General features: G+C 42.8%; 1 protein-coding gene across 3 annotated transcripts in view; it reads right to left on the reverse strand.

Moving 5' to 3' along the window:
• tmem39a (transmembrane protein 39A) overlaps positions 1-21,953 on the reverse strand; it is a 72,217-nt gene that overhangs the window by 34,346 nt on the left and 15,918 nt on the right. For all 3 annotated transcript variants that reach the window (XM_048541393.1, XM_048541391.2, XM_048541392.2), the window contains one exon: positions 10,030-10,201. In XM_048541393.1, the coding sequence (XP_048397350.1) occupies positions 10,030-10,142 (113 nt within the window). In that variant the 5' untranslated portion in view covers positions 10,143-10,201. The remainder of the gene's footprint in view (positions 1-10,029; positions 10,202-21,953) is intronic.

Genomic DNA, 21,953 nt, shown 5'->3' on the forward strand with positions numbered 1-21,953 from the left:
GCCCAGGCTAATAATTTGGTGACAGGAATTCAAATCTGCAGATGAAAATTAGAACAAAATTCAAATACTGCAGATGTTGGAAATCTGGGATAAATAATGTTGTAGAAACTCAGCAGATCGCTCAGATCCAATCGAGAGAATCAGAGTTAGTGTTTTGAATCTCACTCAAAATGTTTGCTGAGATTTGAAGTCAATTAATAAAATGAGAATCTAACAGAGGCCACAAAACAACGGATGATTGCTGTTTTAAAAAAAAAATCCAATTCACTGACATAAGATAACAAAGTGTGAAGCTGGATGAACACAGCAGGCCAAGCAGCATCTTAGGAGCACAAAAGCCAACGTTTCAGGACAAGACTGTTCATCAGAGAGCTTTACCATTGGGCTGCAGGGTTTCCAAGCGGAATTGGAGTTGCTGTTCCTGCAACCCTCTATGAAGAAGGGTCTAGGCCCGAAACGTCAGCTTTTGTGCTCCTAAGATGCTGCTCGGCCTGCTGTGTTCATCCAGCTTCACACTTTGTTATCTTGGATACTCCAGCATCTGCAGTTCCCATCATGTGTGTTCACTGACATCCTTTTAGGGAAGTAAATCTAAAGTTTGGCTGATGTGAGATTCCAGGCTGGCATATTCCTTATTCTACTATTACATTCAAGCTTAGGATCAACTTTACCCAAAAGGACGAAATAGGATGGCATGCCAGGAGCAGGAGCAGAATCTGGCATACTTAAAAATTAAGTGCCAACAGGTGAAGCTCCAAATGCAGGACTACTTACATGTCAAACACAAGAGCAGCATGATAGAGCTAGATCCAAGCAATCCTGCACAATCAATTGATCAGGTCCAAGCTCTGCAGTTATATCACATCCAGCTATAGCTTGAAGCTAGAACGGGAAAAATTAACTGGAGGAGGAGGGCCATGAATACCCCACAGTCTCAATGTGGGTGCAACATCAGTGCAAAAAATGCAGCCGATGCTTTTACAAGTATTTGCTGCCAGAGTTGCCAAGTGGAGGATCCATCATGACCTTCTCCTATGGATCCCAGTGTTGTCAATCTTTAGCCCATTTGCTTTGCTCTATGTGATATTAAGAAATGGCTGAAAGCACTGCATTCTGTAGAAGCTGTCAACTTCTGACATTGTTCTGATATTAGCACTTAAGATGTATTCGCCAAAATAAGCTACAACCTTAGTCAATCCATGCCAGTACAACGTTAACTCAGGCATCCACCAAGCAATGTGGAAAGCTGACCAAGTATATCCTGCCTCACAGAGGACAATTACATCCCCCATCAATCCACTCTCAATCAGCAGTGTGATTGCTTGAGTTGTCGACAGCATTATCAAGCAGCATTTGGTCACTGGTGCTTGGTTTGGGTTTCACCAGGTCCACATCCAGACCTCACTACGGCCTTCGTTCAAATATAGACAAAAACACTGAACCTGAGGCAAGGTGAAAATGACAGCCTTTGACGTCAAGGCCACGCTTGGCTAAGTAAAGCAGCAAGGATCCCTATCAAAACTGGTGTCAGTGGGACTTAGGGAAAACCCTCTATTGATTGAAGTCATATCTGGTACAAATGGAAATGGGATGTTTATTGGAAGTCAGTCAGTCATTTCAGCTCCACGACATCTCTGCCAGATTCTCTGAGTAACTTACTGTACCCTACCATTTTCAGTTGCATTAATGACCCTCACTCTTTCATAAAATAGATAAAAATGGCGATGTTCACTGATGATTGCACGTGTTCAGTTTCATCTGTAACTCCTCAGATACTGAAGTACTCAGTGTTCACAAACACGTTTATCAATAAGATATGGATAACATCCATGTTTTGGCTAAATAACAATAACCCCACAAAATGAGGGGCAGGGGCCATTTCTGACAAGAAAGAATCCAACTACCACCTCTTGAAATGCAATAGCATTATCATCACTAAACCACTCACTACCAACATCACATACACAACTGAACCAGCCATATAAATATTATAACTACAAAAGCAGATTAGAAGCTAGGAATTCTGTAGCAACCAACTCATTTCCTAAACTGTCATTTAATCTCTCCTGCCTTCTATCTAATGAGAAACTTGTGTTTGATTTTACCCTATCCTCCCAACTTCGCTTGCTTTTGTATTTGGCTAAACATTTTGAGCAAGAATTTCCCATGGTTTTTGGACATCTAAGTCAGCAACTAATGGAGGCCCACAAGCCGACATTTCATGTGAGGTTTCAACATCAAGCAGTGAGGAGAGACTTTTATACCAGTCTGATTTCAAGATCAGGTGCCAGAGCTTGTTTTAACTAAGGAGCATTCCCCGCTTATTTTGCAGTTCCTTATTCTTTTTGTTCATTTTTCTCTCAAGCACAGTTTGTTATTAAGTCCAGCATACATTGCAGGGTTAAAATCAAAAGGTAACATTAACCAAAAGAAAACATCTTAGCACAAGAGAAAACTAAAACAGTTGAGAGTTTTTAATTGCACAAAATCATATAGTACAGAAGTTCTTCAGCCCATTGACCTCTACCACTAAAACCTACCACGAGTCCTACTTTCCCACACTAGGTCCGGTCTTGAATAATGTAACATATCAAATACATATCCAAGTACTTTTTAAAGGTTGAAGTTTATCACCTCAATTACCCTCTCAGACAGTGCATTCCAGGCTGCCATCACCTCTACATGAAAAAAATCTTCAAATCCCCTCTAAACCACCTGCCCTTTACCTTCAAATTATGACCCCTTATATTTGACCCTTCAACTAAGGAGGAAGCTGCTTTCTATCCAACCCTCTGATGTCCCTCAAAATCTTATACAGCTCAATCAGGTCCATCCCTCAGCCTCTCTGCTCAAAAGAAAACAACTCGAGCTTATCCAACCTCGCTTCAGAGCTGAAATGCTCCAACCCAGGCAACATCCTAGTGAAACCCCTTTGTGCCCAGTACAGTGCAATCACAGCCTTTGTATAGTGTGGTGTCCAAAACTGAACGCGCTACTTCCAGCTGCGGCCTAACCAAAAGTTCTGCATAGCTCCAACATAATTATTCTCAATGTCATTAGCTAAAGTTTACTACTCAGATTTGACAATTTTCAGGATCATAGAGAAAATGTTGAAATGTACTGTTGACAGTTGCAGAATATGTTTTTTTTCCAACATATGGTATTGGCTCATTTGTTGTTTTACAAGGCAAACCAATGCAGCTAATCCCAAGCAAGAAAACATCACAAATTCAGATTTTAAAATGTATCACTTCAGTTACAACACATTAAGGAGACATGGATACAGCAGGGGCAGGAATGGTTGTTGCTGGTTCCGGGATTTAGATGTTTCTGTAAGAACAGAGAAGATGGTAAAAGGGGCGGAGGTGTGGCATTGTTAGTCAAGGACAGTATTACAGTTGCAGGAAGAATGTTTGGGGACTCGTCAACTGAGGTAGTATGGGCTGAGGTTAGAAACAGGAAAGGAGAGGTCACCCTGTTGGGAGTTTTCTATAGGCCTCCAAATAGTTTCAGAGATGTAGAGGAAAGGATAGCAAAGATGATCCTTGATAGGAGTGAGAGAGACAGGGTAGTTGTCTTGGGGGACTTCAATTTTCCAAATATTGACTGGGAACACTATAGTTCAAGTACTATAGATGGGTCAGTTTTTGTCCAGTGTGTACAGGAGGGCTTCCTGACACAGCCATGTAGATAGGCCAACAAGGGGGGGAAGCCACATTAGATTTGGTACTGGGTAATGAGCCTGGCCAGGTGTTAGATTTGGAAGTAGATGAGCACGTTGGTTATAGCGATCACAATTCTGTAATGTTTACTTTAGTGATGGAAAGGGATAGATGTATACCACTGGGCAAGAGTTACAGCTGGGGGAAAGGCAATTACGATGAGATTAGGCAAGATTTAAGGAGCATAGGATGGGGAAGGAAACTGCAGGGGATGGGCACATTAGAAATGCGGAGCTTATTCAAGGAAAAGCTCCTATATGTCCTAGATAAATATGTACCTGTCAGGCAGGGAGGAAGCTGTAGAGTGCAGGAGCCGTGGTTTATGAAGGAGGTGGAATCTCTGGCCAAGAGGAAGAAGGCGGCTTATGTTAGGATGAGATGTGAAGCCTCAGTTAGGGCACTTGAGGGCTACGAGGTAGCCAGGAAAGACCTAAAGACAGAGCTCAGAAGAGCCAGGAGGAGACATGAGAAGTTGTTGGTGGTTAGGATCAGGATAAACCCTAAGGCTCTCTATAGGTATTTAAGGAATAAAAGAATGACGAAAGTAAGATTAGGCCCAATCAAGGATAGTAGTGGTTAAGTTGTGTGTGGAGTCAGATGAGATAGGGGAAGCGCTAAATGAATATTTTTCAACAGTATTCACTCGAGAAAACGACAATGTTGTCGAGGAGAATACTGAGATACAGGCTACTAGACTAGGTGGGATTGAGGTTCACAAGGAAGAGGTATTAGAAATCCTTCAGAGGGTGAAGATAGATAAGTCCCCTGGGCCGGAATGGGATTTATCCTCGGATCCTCTGGGAAGCCACGGAGGAGATTGCCGAGCCTTTGGCATTGATTTTTAACTCGTCATTGTCCACAGGAATAGCGCCAGATGACTGGAGGATAGCAAATGTGGTTCCCCTGTTCAAGAAGGGGAGTAGAGACAACCCTGTAATTATAGACCAGTGAGCCTTACCTCAGTTGTTGGTAAAGTCTTCGAAAAGGTTATAGGGGATAGGATTTATAATCATCTAGAAAAGAATAAATTGAGTAGGGATAGTCAGCACGGTTTTGTGAAGGGAAGGTCGTGCCTCACAAACCTTATTGAGTTCTTTGAGAAAGTGACCAAACAGGTAGATGAGAGTAAACCAGTTGATGTGGTGTATATGGATTTCAGCAAGGCATTCGATAAGGTTCCCCACAGTAGGCTATTGTACAAAATGCAGAGGAATGGGATTGTGGGAGATATAGCAGTTTGGATCGGAAATTGGCTTGCTGAAAGAAGACAGAGGATGGTAGTTGATGGGAAATGTTCATCCTGGAGACCACTTACTAGTGGTGTACCACAAGGGTCGGTGTTGGGTCCACGGCTGTTTGTCATTTTTATAAATGACCTGGATGAGGGCGTAGAAGGATGGGTTAGTAAATTTGCAGACGATACTAAGGTCGGTGGAGTTCTGGAGAGTGACAAAGGATGTTATAGGTTGCAGAGAGACATAGATAAGCTGCAGAGCTGGGCTGAGAGGTGGCAAATGGAGTTTAATGCAGACAAGTGAGAGGTGATGCACTTTGGTAGGAGTAATCAGAAGGCAAAGTACAGGGCTAATGGTAAGATTCTTGGTAGTGCAGCTGAGCAGAGAGATCTCGGCGTCCATGTACACAGACCCTTGAAAGTCGCCACCCAGGTTGACAGGGCTGTTAAGAAGGCATACAGTGTTTTAGCTTTTATTAATAGAGGGATCGAGTTCCGGAACCAAGAGGTTATGGTGAAGCTGCACAAAACTCTGGTGCGGCCACACTTGGAGTATTGTGTACAGTTCTGGTCACTGCATTATAGGAAGGATGTGGAAGCTTTGGAAAGGGTGCAGAGGAGATTTACTAGGATGTTGCCTGGTATGGAGGGAAGGTCTTACGAGGAAAGGCTGAGGGACTTGAAGCTGTTTTCGTTAGAGAGAAGAAGGTTGAGAGGTGACTTAATTGAAACATATAAAATAATCAGAGGGTTAGATAGGGTGAGCTTTTTTCCTAGGATGGTGACGGCGAGCACGAGGGGGCATAGCTTTAAATTGAGGGGTGAAAGATATAGGACAGATGTCAGAGGTAGTTTCTTTACTCAGAGAGTAGTAAGGGAATGGAACGCTTTGCCTGCAACACTAGTAGATTCGCCAACTTTGGGTACATTTAAGGAGTCATTGGATAAGCATATGGCCGTACATGGAATAGTGTAGGTTAGATGGGCTTGAGATCGGTATGACAGGTCGGCACAACATTGAGGGCCGAAGGGCCTGTAATGTTCTACATTCTATGTTCTAAGTTTAGAGGATAGTTCTTGTTTTATTGCTGTTGACTTACTCATAACTTCATGGTGTGCCACCTTTGTGCAACTGACAATCTAAGTTCTGCTCTTCATAAAAAGTGACTTAAAGTACATGATTAAGTTTGTTGTATAAGCTATAAAATCATTATTGATTCACACAAAGAAGGAATAAATGGGTGTTTAAGCAAGTTACTGAAAATATCATGGGTGACTTCAATTTGCATGCTGACTGGGAGAAATCAGATTGGCAACCGTACTCTGTAAAATTACTTAACATAGTGTGTTTGGGACATTTCCTTAGAAAAGCTCATTCTAGAGCTGGCCATGGAGCAAGGTATTCCAAACCTACTAATGAGAAATAATAGAGAATTAAATCTATAAACTGCTGGTAAAAGGAACTTCAACAATCATTATATGATTGAAATTCAAATTCCGTTTGGGACAGGAGCCAAACACTGTTTTAAATCTAAATTTAAAAAAAGTATTAACAATTGGAATAGAGAGGGAAGACAGAATGCAGGCCTTTATTTCAAATAGAATGGAGTATAAAAGGGAGATTTTGCTCAAATGTTGCAAGAAACTAATCAGATCGCAGCTGGAACATTATGGATCGTTCTGTGCCCATTACCTAAGGAACATATACTGGGCATTGGAAGCAATCCAGACGTGGTTCACCAAGCTGATCCCACATATTGAGGGACTGTCTTAATGTTGGATTATATACATTAGGCCTGCATTCATTGGGATTTAGAAGAATGACGGGTGACCTTATTGAAAGATACATGATTCTTAGAGTACTTGACAGGGTAGAGGGGAAAAGGGTGTTTCCCCTTGTGGGAGTGTCTCAGACCACAGGCAATAATCTCAGAAATAAGTGGTCACACATTTAAGACAGGAGATGAGGAGGAATTTCTTTTGAGGGTTGTGAAACTGTAGAATTCTTTACCACAGGAGGCTGTTGAGCTGGGTCAAGTATATTTAAGGCTGAGACAGATTTTTTTAAAAGAATAAGGGAATCAAAAGTCAAGAAGAAAAATAATAAAATGTGAGGCTGGATGAACATAGCAGGCCAAGCAGCATCTCAGGAGCACAAAAGCTGACGTTTCGGGCCTAGACCCTTCATCAGGCCATTCATTATCTCAAGAAGAAAAAGGCAGGAAAGTGGAGTTGAAAATTTTCAGATCAGCCATAACCTTACTGAATAGCAGAGCAGACTTGATGACCTGAATGGCCTATTTCTGCAGTTACATGTTGTGTTTTTTTGGAAATGAAGATAGAGCTGGCTAAAACAAGCCGAGGAACCCACATTAAAAGACAAGCAGTAGAGATGCCGTGACAGCTTTTCAAAAGGTCAAACTTAACTCTGACAGATGAGTTCAACTGAGAAAGGACTGGGCTCCTGTAAAACAGAAGACGGGGATGTTTGCAGAACCTCCTCTTTCAGTGAATTAATTGTCCACTTTATAGGACAGATACCAGAAGAAAGTTTCCTTTGATAGCAGAAATTATCACCTACAAATGCAGTTTTAGTAGTAATAAACCCTTTTTGAGACTTTTTTTGAACGTTATTAGCCTTTGGAATTGTGACCCATCTTACCCATAAGCAGTAAAAGTTGGGTTATTGAATTTATTCAATGTTGAATGTTGTATTTTTTGACAGAAAGAGGAGTTAAAAAGGTTGTGGACAGCAGATAGGAGAATGGAGTTGAAACCACAACCAGATCAGCCATGATCGTGTTAAAAGGCAGAGCAGGTTTGAATGGTTTACTTCTGCTCCCATGTTTCAAAAGACAGATATCAAGGAAACAATCCCTCATTGTTGACAATACATTAGGAAATTTCAGCATACATGAATATTCAAAGTAGAACCATGTAGTCATTACAACAGGCCCACGGGTATCTTTGCTAGATGCTGAGAAAGCTTTTACATTACAATTCACCAATACTGTGGATTTTAAATCTTGCTATTTCACTTATTTAAAATATCTCAGAAGACATGCAGTTAAATAAAAACAGACTTCATGTCCAAATGCAGTAGTTGGTCTTATGCCAATAACAATCAAAAAGTTACAATACAGGTGTAGTGATCTTATTCTAGGACAAAAGTTAAAATTAATATGTTTGAACTTTCAACATATCACTCAACCCAAGCAACTGAATAGCCTTTAGGTATTAAAATACACAGCAGGCCATACATTACAGTTGTTGAAATTAATTTCACAAAAAAAAATCAAAAATATCCATTGGTCAGCTTCAAATCCAGAGACTCCCTACTAGGAGTGTACATGCAGCAGACAACAAGATCTGGTTCCAAAATGATATCACAATCAACAGCAGCCCTATTCATTGGAGGCTAGCATGTATATGTAAGAGAAAAATGTCTTTTCTTTGAAAAAAGTGAATTTTTTTGTGATGTTCATTTACAGTTTAATGAAAATAGTCATGATGAAATAATTTTAGACGAAAACAACAACTTGGTGAATCTTAGCTTATTCACCATAAGACATCTTATTGTCTCCATTACTACATCCAATTTCTGTTGTCAAATCATTGCCAGGCTCCTGCCTTCTTGGTTTTATGTAGGAATCAATTTAAACAGATAAAGTTTCCATGTGAAGAACAGTCTAATAGAAGCGAGTTTTGAGAAGATTTGTAGCTCAGGTTGAGGTTCTGGATGTGAGTTTGCTCGCTGAGCTGGAAGGTTAGTTTTCAGACGTTTCGTCACCATTCTAGGTAACATCATCAGTGAGCCTCCGACGAAGTGCTGGTGTTAGGTCCCGGTTTCTATTTATCTGGTTAGGTTTCCTTGGGTTGGTGATGTCATTTCCTGTTCTTTTTCTCAGGGGATGGTACACATGAACACAGTCCGCTGATTTCTCAGCGACAAACCCAAACAAACAGACAAAACGGGCTCAGAAACCATAACCACTCTCCCCTACATCAAAGACATTTCCGAAATGACTGCCAGACTACTCGGACCTCTTGGCATCAGGGTAACCCACAAACCCACCAACACACTAAAACAGCAGCTAATGAACTTAAAAGATCCTATACAGACAACAAATAAAATGAACGTCATCTACAAAATACCTTGCAAGAACTGTGACAAACACTACATTGGACAAACTGGCAGGAAGCTGGCCACCAGGATACATGAACATCAACTAGCCACAAAACGACATGACCCACTATCACTCGTATCCTTACATACAGATAAGGAAGGACATCACTTTGATTGGGACAACACATCCATCCTAGGACAAGCCAAACAGAGACATGCACGAGAATTCCTAGAAGCATGGCAATTCCAACCGGAATTCCATCAACAAACACATTTGAGTTGCAGCCAATCTACCACCCCCTGAGAAAAAGAACAGGAAATGACATCACCAACCCAAGGAAACCTAACCAGATAAATAGAAAGCGGGACATAACACCAGCGCTTCGTCGGAGGCTCACTGATGATGTTACCTAGAATGGTGATGAAACGTCTGAAAACTAACCTTCCAGCTCAGCGAGCAAACTCACATCCAATCTAATAGAAGATTACTTGTCCTTCATTAGTTTGATGTTAATAAGGCAACTAAGTCCTAAGTGACCAATTTAATTTGAAATAATATTCTGGATTTACCTTCTCACAGTCTTCCACATATCTTAAAACTGGATACATCATTCAAAAAACATAATCTGACCAAAGTTCAAGTTTGACTCCCTTTGACTAGTTTTTTGCAGAATAGAAAATCACAGCTTCGGCAGTGACCACAAATACATAATAAAAATGCAAGTAAAGATTTCAATCATTTTTGTACACAAAGCAAAGTAACGTACATCAATTTACAGGATTCTTTCCCAAGAACTGAAGTTGTTTGTCGTTTTATACAAACCAGCAAAGAAATAACCAGTATATCAAGGGACTTTTCAAAGAAATAAGGGAATATTAAGATTCAAACAGTAATTTTAGAATGCAAAGATTTGCAGCCATCAAGTTTACACTGTGATATTGGGTACCTGTTCCTCATTCCAGTCCCATTCCCACAGGTCCCACCTACAATCGTCTGGAGAGAAGGTAATGCTGAACGGCTCAGCTGTTGCCGACTCGGGCCCCGCCGTCCACCAGGCATGGCATGGGCCAACTGTTTCAAGCACTGGTGCAGTCTGCCCCAAGCCAATACTTTGTGCTCTGCAACAAAACGAATAAGTCAGTCAGTCACTAGACAGCAAATTCCCCCAACCACTTTTGAGAAATCCAATAACTAAACAAAAATCTGAATATCTGTTCAAATCTCATTGTCTATATTTCTGTAGTAGTCACGCAAAATAGTGATAAAAGCTCCACTTAACTTTGAAAAGACCTCTACTGAAAGTGACTTTCTCTAGATCTCAGTCACCAGTGCCTTGAATTAGAGCAATGTTGAACCATGCTTCTTCAACAAAGGGACAATATATTGGTAATGCTCAGCACGATAAGTAGTATAACAAAGTGTGGAGCTGGATGAACACAGCAGGCCAAGCAGCATCTCAGGAGCACAAAAGCTGACGTTTCAGGCCGAGACCCTTCATCAGAGAGGGGGATGGGGAGAGGGAACTGGAATAGATAGGGAGAGAGGGGGAGGCGGACCAAAGATGGAGAGAAAACAAGATAAGTGGAGAGGAGAGTATAGGTGAGGAGGTAGAGAGGGGATAGGTCAGTCCAGGGAAGATGGACAGGTCAAGGAAGCGGGATGAGGTGGTAGGTAGGAAATAGAGGTGCGGCTAGAGGTGGGAGGAAGGGATGGGTGAGAGGAAGAACAGGTTAGGGAAGCAGAGACAGGCTGGGCTGGTTTTGGGATGCAGTGGGGGAGGGGATGAGCTGGACTGGTTTGGGGATGCAGTGGGGGGGGGGGGGGGGGGGGGAGATTTTGAAGCTTGTGAAGTCCACATTGATACCATTGGGCCGCAGGGTTCCCAAAAGGAATATGAGTTGCTGATCCTGCAACCTTTGAGTGGCATCATGGTGGCACTGCAGGAGGCCCATGATGGGCATGTCATCTGAGGAATGGGAGGGGGAGTTGAAATGGTTCGCGACTGGGAGATGCAGTTGTTTGTTGCGAACCGAGTGGAGGTGTTCCGCAAAGCGGTCCCCAAGCCTCCGCTTGGTTTCCCCAACGTAGGGGAGGCCACACCGGGTGCAATGGATACAATATACCACGTTGGCAGATGTGTAGGTGAACATCTACTTGGTATGGAAGTTCATCTTGGGGCCTGGGATGGGGGTGAGGGAGGAGGTGTGGGGGCAGGTGTAGCACTTCCTGCGGTTGCAGGGGAAGGTGCCAGGTGTGGTGGGGTTGGAGCGGAGTGTGGAGTGGACAAGGGAGTCGCGGAGAGAGTGGTCTCTCCGGAAGGCAGACAAGGGTGGGGATGGAAAAATAGCTTGGGTGGTGGGGTCGGGTTGTAGATGGCGGAAGTGTCGGAGGATGATACGTTGTATCCGGAGGTTGGTGGGGTGGTATGTGAGAACGAGGGGGATCCTCTTGGGGCGGTTGTGGCGGGGGCGGGATGAGAGGGATGTGTTGCGGGAAACGCGGTCAAGGGCATTCTCAACCACTGCGCGGGGAAAGCTGCAGTCCTTGAAGAACATGGACGTCTGGGATCTGCAGGAATGGAATGCCTCATCCTGGGAGCAGATGCGGCGGAAGCGGAGGAATTGGGAATAAGGGATGGAATTTTTGCAGGAGGGTGGGTGGGACGAGGTGTATTCTAAGTAGCTGTGGTAGTCAGTGGGCTTGAAATGGACATCAGTAACTAGCTGGTTACCTGAGATGGAGACTGAGGGGTCCAGGAAGGTGAGGGATGTGTTGGAGATGGCCCAGGTGAACCCCACCACCCAAACTATTATTCCATCCCCACCCTTGTCTGCCTTCCAGAGAGACCACTCTCTCCGCAACTCCCTTGTCCGCTCCACATTCCCATCCAACCGCAGCACACCCAGCACCTTCCCCTGCAACCACAGGAAGTGCTACACTTGCCCCCACACCTCCTCCCTCACCCCCCAGGCCCCAAGATGACCTTCCATACCAAGCAGATGTTCACCCGCGTATCTGCCAATGTGGTATATTGTATCCATTGCACCCGGTGTGGCCTCCCCTACATTGTGGAAACCAAGCAGAGGCTTAGGGACCGCTTTGCGGAACACCTCTGCTCGGTTCGCAACAAACAACTGCACCTCCCAGTCGCGAACCATTTCAACTCCCCCTCCCATTCCTCAGACGACATGTCCATCATGGGCCTCCTGCAGTGCCACAATGATGCCACTCAAAGGTTGCAGGAACAGCAACTGCAACTCATATTCCACTTGGGAACCCTGCAGCCCAATGGTATCAATGTGGACTTCACAAGCTTCAAAATCTCCCCTTCCCCCACTGCATCCCCAAACCAGCCCTGTTCTTCCCCTCCCCCCACTGCATCACAAAATCAGCCCAGCTCGCCCTGTCCCCCCACTGCATCCCAAAACCAGCCCAGCCTGTCTCTACTTCCCTAACCTGTTCTTCCTCTCACACATCCCTTCCTCCCACCTCAGGTCACACCTCCATTTCCTACCTCCCACCTCATCCCGCTTCCTTGACCATCTTCCCTACTGACCTATCCCCTCTCTACCTCCTCACCTATACTCTCCTCTCCACCTATCTTCTTTTCTCTCCATCTTCGGTCCGCCTCCCTCTCTCTCCCTATTTATTCCAGTTCCCTCTCCCCATCCCCCTCTCTGATGAAGGGTCTAGGCCCGAAACATCAGCTTTTGTGCTCCCGAGATGCTGCTTGGCCTGCTGTGTTCATCCAGCTTCACACTTTGTTATCTTGGATTCTCCAGCATCTGCAGTTCCCATTATCACAGGATAAGTAGTATCACTTGTTATAAACAAATAACGTCATACATTAATACTTTTTTTATTGTCCGTGTTGTCCAGCCTGCCTTGAGATTTAATTTCACATTTCACATGTTTCACTCCAGCATTGTTTTGCCTAGACTGAGAATCAGAATATGTTTGGAATACTGCTACAATCCTGGAACAGACTGCTGAATGTGTGGTACAATCAAAATCCAGAGGACTTACAAATAAAGCAACAAAATTCCAATTTTAAACAAACAACAATAGACTTTACACTACAACATTAGAAAAGTAAATATTTTGCAATACTTGTACAGATTAACACATCATAAATATGGGAAAGAGACAGCAGGCAAGCATTCCACAGAACGCCTAACAAATATAGTCAAGGTGGATTCCTCAGTAATTTCCCTCCAGAAATTAGTGACATAATGGGTCAAATCTTACTAAATTTCACAAAAGGCTAGAATTTTTCACTTCTGCCAATATGGTTTTGGAAATACCCTCTTCAAGAATTACTCTCTCCCAGATGTCAGTCAATGACTGTTCCAGTTCCGCTTGATCAGCTTCCTTTCCTGATTCCACATGTGACCAGACTCTGGAAACTACACTCCCAACTCTCACTTATGGGCATAACTTATAGATGACAACTAATGTCATTGTGCCAGTCAGCCCCTGGGTTCTCTACGTGCTACCACTACCCTCCTACCCTGACCCCGGGAATTCCAATCTAAAATACTCTCCTGCTAAAAAAGAGTACATCACACCCTCTTACTACTTCAAAACAATGAAGACTTTACATTCAATGACTCAACTCTCTTTTTACTTACTGTGGATAACAAACCAAAATGTTTATTGTCCATCATATAAAGAGAAATCCAAGAAAAGGTAAAAGAAAATTCACAAGCCTTGGACTATTAGCCAGCCACAAAGTTTAAGGAAAATGATTTCAAGCACTTGATTTGAAATACCAGAGAACATTATGCACAATTGCATTAATCCTTTGGCGTACAAAATTAAAAGTGGTGCAAGTAATCACTGGCTGTGCTTCAAACTGGACCTGCAAAGGAACAGCTAACTCTTAGCCATGTAGTTTAGGTTTTGCCAGGGCAAGTCATTTCCTGCCCTCAAAACAACTTTGGTCAAAAGATCAAAAATGGGTAAACTTCAGAGGTAATAGTGATTGCCTTCAACATCAAGACAACATTGAAAACAGAGATAACAAAGTGTGGGGCTGGATGAACACAGCAGGCCAAGCAGCATCTTAGGAGCACAAAAACTGACGTTTTGGGCCTCGACCCTTCAGAGAGGGGGATGGCGTCAGGGTTCTGGAATAAATAGGGAGAGGAGGGGAGGCGGACTGCAGATAGATAGAGGAGAAGATAGGTGTAGAGGAGAGTATGGGTGGGGGGGTAGGGAGGGGATAGGTCAGTTGGGGAGGACGGACAGAAACATACATGACTACATGAAACCCTACCATAACTGGAGTCAGTGGGAATCAGGGAAAAATTCTTTGCTGGTTGGAATCAAAAGGAAGACTATCACGATTGTTGGAAGCCAGTCACCTCACCTTCAGGACATCACTGCAAGAATACGTCAGGGTAGTTTCCTAGGTAATTTCCAACTGCTTCATTGACATTCACTCCATCATGAGTGGTCAGAAGCTCAGTTGTTGACTAATGACTGCACAGCATTCAGCATCATTTGCCACTCTTCAGTTATTGAAGTAGTTGATTTCCTTATGCAACAAGATCTGGATAACATTTTCCCACACAAGTGCCAGGCATTTACCATCTCCAGACAGTCCAAACATTCCTCCTTCATTGGCATTAAATGAGTACTAAACCCTCCACTATAAATTTGCTGTGAGTTACCATTGAGCAGAAATTGAACCAGATCAGCCATATAAGTAGTGATCACAACAGATCAGAGACTGGGAATTGTGAGCCAAGTCATTTATGTTCTGTTTCCTCACAAAATATCAAGTAAACCCTCAGGCTGGTGGCAATAAATTTCCAAATGATCTTTATAGCATTCAATTCTTCAAAATAAGTTGCAATATGAACTAGAAAGAATACACCCATCTGCATATTAAGAGTTCAGCATGTAATCATGCCAGGCCAAAGGTTTGGATTCAAACTGAAGAAACAGATAAGCAACAGCAGCGTATGCATTAATAAAACAAAAAAAAATCAAAAAAGATACTCATGGTGAAAAACAATGCACTTCAGATCAGTCACTGAAACGATAAATTAATTCTCATTACAAACTTCTCACCTTGCACAGTGGCAACAAACAAAGCTGTACGGGTTCATCTCAGAGTGTACACCTCTTATAAACTCAAAACCTGAAGATGCCAAATTTTTCTAAGCATAGGTTACATTTCAACTCCTTGGTGTATTGCAGCAATTATTAAGATATCAGATTGAGCTGCACATAAGCTAACTGAAGAAATGTCTTAAATTGTACGTCTCCAACTGCCAAATACTGTAATGTGCTTAATGAGAAAAAAAAAGTTGAAATCTGAAGTTATGTCAGGAAGGGATCGGAGACCTGTTTCATTAAAATTATAGTCAGAAGGAATGCAAAACTGATCAGTTCAAAGAAACTGGTCTGACCATCAGCTTGTTATGGGAGACCGAAAACAATTTTTCCATTGGACGAGGTTTCATTAAGAGTCATTATTCCTGTGGCCACAGATGTACAGACTTGGTTTAACTATTCAAGGTTAAACCTAAAAACAAAGTTTAAAGGCCAAGGGGCAAGTTTTTTTTGTCAAAAGACATTCTGCTGGGAGGCACTTAGTCAGGAAGTCAAAGTTAGGAGTGATACAGTTTCTTATGGATCAGCATTTAGACAGAAAGGATATTGCCAGGCAGTGGGTAATTTGTCCTGGGTCAAGGGTTGTAATAAAAACTGAAGTGGCTTAAAAAATTGTCACTAGTTGTAGTTTGCTGAAGAAAAGATCAGTATTATACGATGTTACAGATAATTAGGGTTGGAAAGATAATTGGTTCAAAAGGCTGAAAAGTCTGTAACAAAAACAGAAATTGCTGGAGTAACTCAGCAGGTCTGGCAGCATCTTGGAAGAGAAAGCAGAGTTAAAGTTTTGATTCCAGTGACCATTCTTCAGGACTGTTCTGGAACCATTAACCCTGCTATCTCTCCACAGATGCTGCCTGACCTGCCGAGTTCCTCCCAGCAATTTCAGTTTTGCACAGTTCTTGGTTTTATTTTAGCGGAAAGTCTTGCTTGGTGGCTGTTGTTTCCAGCAGAAAGAGAAAAAAAGATACAGATATCAGCAGCAGCTGAATAGCATGTAGCTCTCGCAGCCAAGGTAAACTTTGAAACTAAAGTCTTTAGGCTTAAAGAGACAAAGGAATATGTTTGTGAATTAAGGTAAGTTAGTTGAAATATTGCAGAATAGAGTGAGCCAAGAGACAAGTTTTAAGGAATCAAGACAAGACCACAGAAGGAAGGTAGATTGGCATACATTGAACTTATAACCAATGCCCTCAAGTATCCACTATCTATTAATAATGTTAAACATTAACGTTTATTGTCTAATAAACCTCACCATTTTGCCTCCTAAATATGAATCTGTCTTTTTTGCCAATACAGTTATTTCCCAACAAGAATTTTCTTACTCTGGGTTTTAGGATCAAGTCCAAATGTCAACATACAGAATCAATTTAAAACAACTACTTTATGATGGCTAAGTCATACCTACAAATACTCACATCATATCACAGGTCTGAAGGCAATTTGGAAACATCAAGGGACATCCTATGAATACTGTAGTGAAATACATCTCAAAATTCACTAACATGCTCTCAATCATTGCTCACATTCTGGCCATGTTTTGGGAATTTTAAATTAATGCTTTGACAGAAAACGAAAAATTGGAAATTCTGTACTTAAAATAGTTTTTAAGTTGGGGGCAACTAATAGTACTTAAATGCATGCAAATAATGTGTTATTACCAGGGTGGGATAAGTGAATTGACTCCCCTCTTTTCAACAACCCTGATTAAACAAAGATTTATGTTGCTAGTACACTCACTCTCCAATTAAAATGGAGATTACTGATTTTATATTGTTGCAGAAGAAGCCAGTCGTAAATGTTTTCTTGGCTAAAAATGAAAACAAATTGATTACCTGCTAATCCAGAGAAAAAAATCATACAGACACAAAGTTTAAGGGGGGGTGGGGGTAGTGTCCAGTACAGAAAGGAAGAGATCAGAATATACAGTTGGTGTATTTCACATGTTTTTGAGGCATAAAAGATTTTGACCTAAGAATATGGTTATTTTAGTTGGTGTCTTGGACAAATACTACAGTCATCCTAACTTCTGATTATTCTAATTTTTAATTTTAGCCAGCATGTTTATTTTCTGAAGAAGGGTCCTGACCTGAAAACGTCAAGCTTTCCTGCTCCTCTGATGCTGCTTGGCCCACTGTGTTCATCCAACTTCACGCTGTGTTATCTTTATCGGGCTCTTGTTTTTCCCAAGACACAGTGCTTTCTCCAGTCGGCTCAGTATTGCAGTTAAAAATCTATCTTGTACTTTTGCTACAGACAGCTACTTAAAATGCATGCTTCCTTATTGTTTTCTGTGTTTTTGAGTTCATTATCTTCAAGCTTGATAATTACAGATGAAATTCTTTAAAAAGGTGTCAATAAAAAAAACAAAATGGAGATGCAAGACTCTGGCACTTCCAACTCATACAAACAGGGCTGGCTTCTTGGCTGACTTCATTGCCTTTGGATATTCACATATCACTGTAACCTGTCTAATCCATGTTAGAACCTTGTCATTTGTGGTCATCTCAGTGCTTTCTAGTTCCTTTTAAAAAGATGTCATTTCAGTTCATGAAAACCTCAGGTATTAAAATAGACAAGGGAGAATTCAAAAATCAATAGTCTACATTTTAACTCGTGACAAATACAAGAGCGCACTTGCATCTCTTACTTTTCCTTCATTCTAATCAACCAATTTATGCTCAGGTATAAATCATTCAAGTTGCCATTCTTTCAGCTCCTGTTTAAATCAGAAAAAAATTAACCTTAGATTTGCTGTCTGAAACAAATATTATTTCTACATAGGCAATATTTAGAAGTCACACACAGACACACACCAGCTAAGGTTAGCAAACTGACAAAGATAAAGACAACTTTATTGGTAAAGCTTCCATTTAACTGACATGTTTGAATCTTATACTCAAAAAGAATTTTGCTGCTATTGATCATTTCAATTTTGTGTTTTGTAGCACAGACATAAAATTTGACCAATATGCTCAATCATTTTAGATACCATCGTTCTTCCCATTCCCAATTCAAAAACCTATGACATCAAAAGTAAAAAGATACCGATTATCTTAATATGTATGAAAAAGTCAAAGACGCTTTTAATACTAAATCAAAACCTCTTGTTCCCACCGCACCTCGTATAAAAATCAATTATTTTAATGATTGCGAGAAGTAATGAATTCCCTTTAGCCACACAAGCTGTTTAAAACAAACATAATACGACACTGGCAAACTGTAATATCATTGCCTCAGTACCTAAGGACTAAAAATAGCTGTGGAAAACAGTACAAATTTGGAGTTAAAAGCAGACAACCAGATACAGGGTAACTTGAATACTTTCATCAGTATTGGAATGCTAATTTCTTTAGCGGCATTGTGCTCCACTGCTTTTTAACCTGTAGAAGTCAAAAAATTTAGTGTGCCGTCTGTAATTTGAAAAGAAATATTCAAGTTCAAGATTTATTATTTTTGGTGCTTAAGATTTGTAATAACTTTCCATTTGGTCCCTTTCAGGAGTCAAGGAAAAACAATTAATTGGACTTTTGACTGGCCCTGATAAATTCAGTCTACTTACACCAGACAAGTTTTCCATTCACACTGAAAGTGAACAGTAATAAAATTAAGTTTGTTTTCTGAACGTGCATAATACAAAAAAAATGAAATACTTGTTGCATTCCGTTTGCCCACCATTTTTATTTGCTGATTTGAATATTATCCATTGATTCTATTTTAAGTTTAAAACTTAATTTTATGCCTACTTAATAAAATCATGGTTTCTTGGGTTGAAGAAAAATCAGGTTTAAATATCAATTTATTAGTTATTTATTTGTCCATTTTGTAGATGCAGACAGATTTAGTAAAACTGACTTTTTCAGGGCTGAAAGAACATTATTTTTCCCCAAACAATTGAAAGCCCAACACTGGGCGATGTATTATACCATGGAAGAAACTCTGATCTGTAAGGTGTATAGAACAGTAACTGGATGAGTAAGATAATCAATAACAGAGGATTAAACAAACTAAATGTAGTTAGATAATAAAATGTGAGGCTGGATGAACACAGCAGGCCAAGCAGCATCTCAGGAGCACAAAAGCTGACGTTTCGGGCCTAGACCCTTCATCAGAGAGGGGGATGGGGAGAGGGAACTGGAATAAATAGGGAGAGAGGGGGAGGCGGACCGAAGATGGAGAGTAAAGAAGATAGGTGGAGAGAGTATAGGTGGGGAGGTAGGGAGGGGATAGGTCAGTCCAGGGAAGACGGACAGTTCATCCACTTCACAAACACCTTCCACCCCAACCTTCAGTTCGCCTGGGCCATCTCCAACACATCCCTCACCTTCCTGGACCTCTCAGTCTCCATCTCAGGCAACCAGCTTGTAACTGATGTCCATTTCAAGCCCACCGACTCCCACAGCTACCTAGAATACACCTCCTCCCACCCACCCTCCTGCAAAAATTCCATCCCCTTTCCCAATTCCTCCGCCTCCGCCGCATCTGCTCCCACGATCAGACATTCCACTCCCGCACAGCCCAGATGTCCAAGTTCTTTAAGGACCGCAACTTTCCCCCCACAGTGATCGAGAACGCCCTTGACCGAGTCTCCCGTATTTCCCGCAACACATCCCTCACACCCCGCCCCCGCCACAACCGCCCTAAGAGGATCCCCCTCGTTCTCACACACCACCCCACCAACCTCCGGATACAACGCATCATCCTCCGACACTTCCGCCATTTACAATCCGACCCCACCACCCAAGACATTTTTCCATCCCCTCCCCTGTCTGCTTTCCGGAGAGACCACTCTCTCCGTGACTCCCTTGTTCGCTCCACACTGCCCTCCAACCCCACCACACCCGGCACCTTCCCCTGCAACCGCAGGAAATGCTACACTTGTCCCCACACCTCCTCCCTCACCCCTATCCCAGGCCCCAGGATGACATTCCACATTAAGCAGAGGTTCACCTGCACATCTGCCAATGTGGTATACTGCATCCACTGTACCCGGTGCGGCTTCCTCTACATTGGGGAAACCAAGCGGAGACTTGGGGACCGCTTTGCAGAACACCTCCGCTCAGTTCGCAACAAACAACTGCACCTCCCAGTTGCAAACCATTTCCACTCCCCCTCCCATTCCCTAGATGACATATCCATCATGGGCCTCCTGCACTGCCACAATGATGCCACCCGAAGGTTGCAGGAACAGCAACTCATATTCCGCCTGGGAACCCTGCAGCCATATGGTATCAACGTGGTCTTCACCAGTTTCAAAATCTCCCCTTCCCCTACTGCATCCCTAAACCAGCCCAGTTCGTCCCCTCCCCCCACTGCACCACACAACCAGCCCAGCTCTTCCCCCCCCATCCACTGCATCCCAAAACCAGTCCAACCTGTCTCTGCCTCCCTAACCGGCTCTTCCTCTCACCCATCCCTTCCTCCCACCCCAAGCCGCACCCCCAGCTACCCACTAACCTCATCCCACCTCCTTGACCTGTCCGTCTTCCCTGGACTGACCTATCCCCTCCCTACCTCCCCACCTATACTCTCTCCACCTATCTTCTTTACTCTCCATCTTCGGTCCGCCTCCCCCTCTCTCCCTATTTATTCCAGTTCCCTCTCCCCATCCCCCTCTCTGATGAAGGGTCTAGGCCCGAAACGTCAGCTTTTGTGCTCCTGAGATGCTGCTTGGCCTGCTGTGTTCATCCAGCCTCACATTTTATTATCTTGGAATTCTCCAGCATCTGCAGTTCCCATTATCTCTAAATGTAGTTAGAGCTTTCTGGGGAAGGGACAGAGCTAACAGTGTGTACATTGTTATATCTGTTCACAGTTCTACACTTAAATTATACACACAGTCTGTTGTCAATCCATAGAACAAAAAAAGTTCGACTCAAATTCCTGCTCAGCCAATTGTTTCATTAGTCTTAACTCTACAAACAAAAGTTCTTGAACTGTACATTTTATAAACAAGAAGCCTCTCTTTTTTTCTCAATAAAGAAATATTTGGCTCCCTAATACAAAAGTTAAGACACAACACTCAATAGCAGCCAAGATAATAAAATGTGAGGCTGGATAAACACAGCAGGCCCAGCAGCATCTCAGGAGCACAAAAGCTGACGTTTCAGGCCTAGACCCTTCAGCAGAGAGGGGGATGGGGTGAGGGTTCTGGAATTTCTGGAATAAATAGGGAGAGAGGGGGAGGCAGACCGAAGATGGAGAGAAAAGAAGATAGATGGAGAGGAGAGTATAGGTGGGAAGGTAGGGAAGGGATAGGTCAGTCCAGGGAAGACGGACAGGTCAAGGAGGTGGGATGAGGTTAGTAGGTAGGAGATGGAGGTGCGGCTTGGTGTGGGAGGAAGGGATGGGTGAGAAGAAGAACAGGTTAGGGAGGCAGAGACAGGCTGGGCTGGTTTTGGGATGCAGTGGGTGGAGGGGAAGAGCTGGGCTGGTTGTGTGATGCAGTGGGGGGAGGGGACGAACTGGGCTGGTTTAGGGATGCGGTGGGAGAAGGGGAGATTTTGAAGCTGGTGAAGTCCACATTGATACCATGGGGCAGCAAGGTTCCCAAACGGAATACGAGTTGCTGTTCCTTCAACCTACGGTGGCATCATTGTGGCACTGCAGGAGGCCCATGATGGACATGTCATCTAAAGAACGGGAGGGGGAAGTGGAAATGGTTCGCGACTGGGAGGTGCAGTTGTTTATTGCGAACCGAGTGGAGGTGTTCTGCAAAGCGGTCCCTAAGCCTCAGCTTGGTTTCCC

This window comes from Stegostoma tigrinum, chromosome 12 (assembly GCF_030684315.1).
Source record: "Stegostoma tigrinum isolate sSteTig4 chromosome 12, sSteTig4.hap1, whole genome shotgun sequence".
In the NCBI taxonomy this organism is placed as follows: domain Eukaryota; kingdom Metazoa; phylum Chordata; class Chondrichthyes; order Orectolobiformes; family Stegostomatidae; genus Stegostoma; species Stegostoma tigrinum.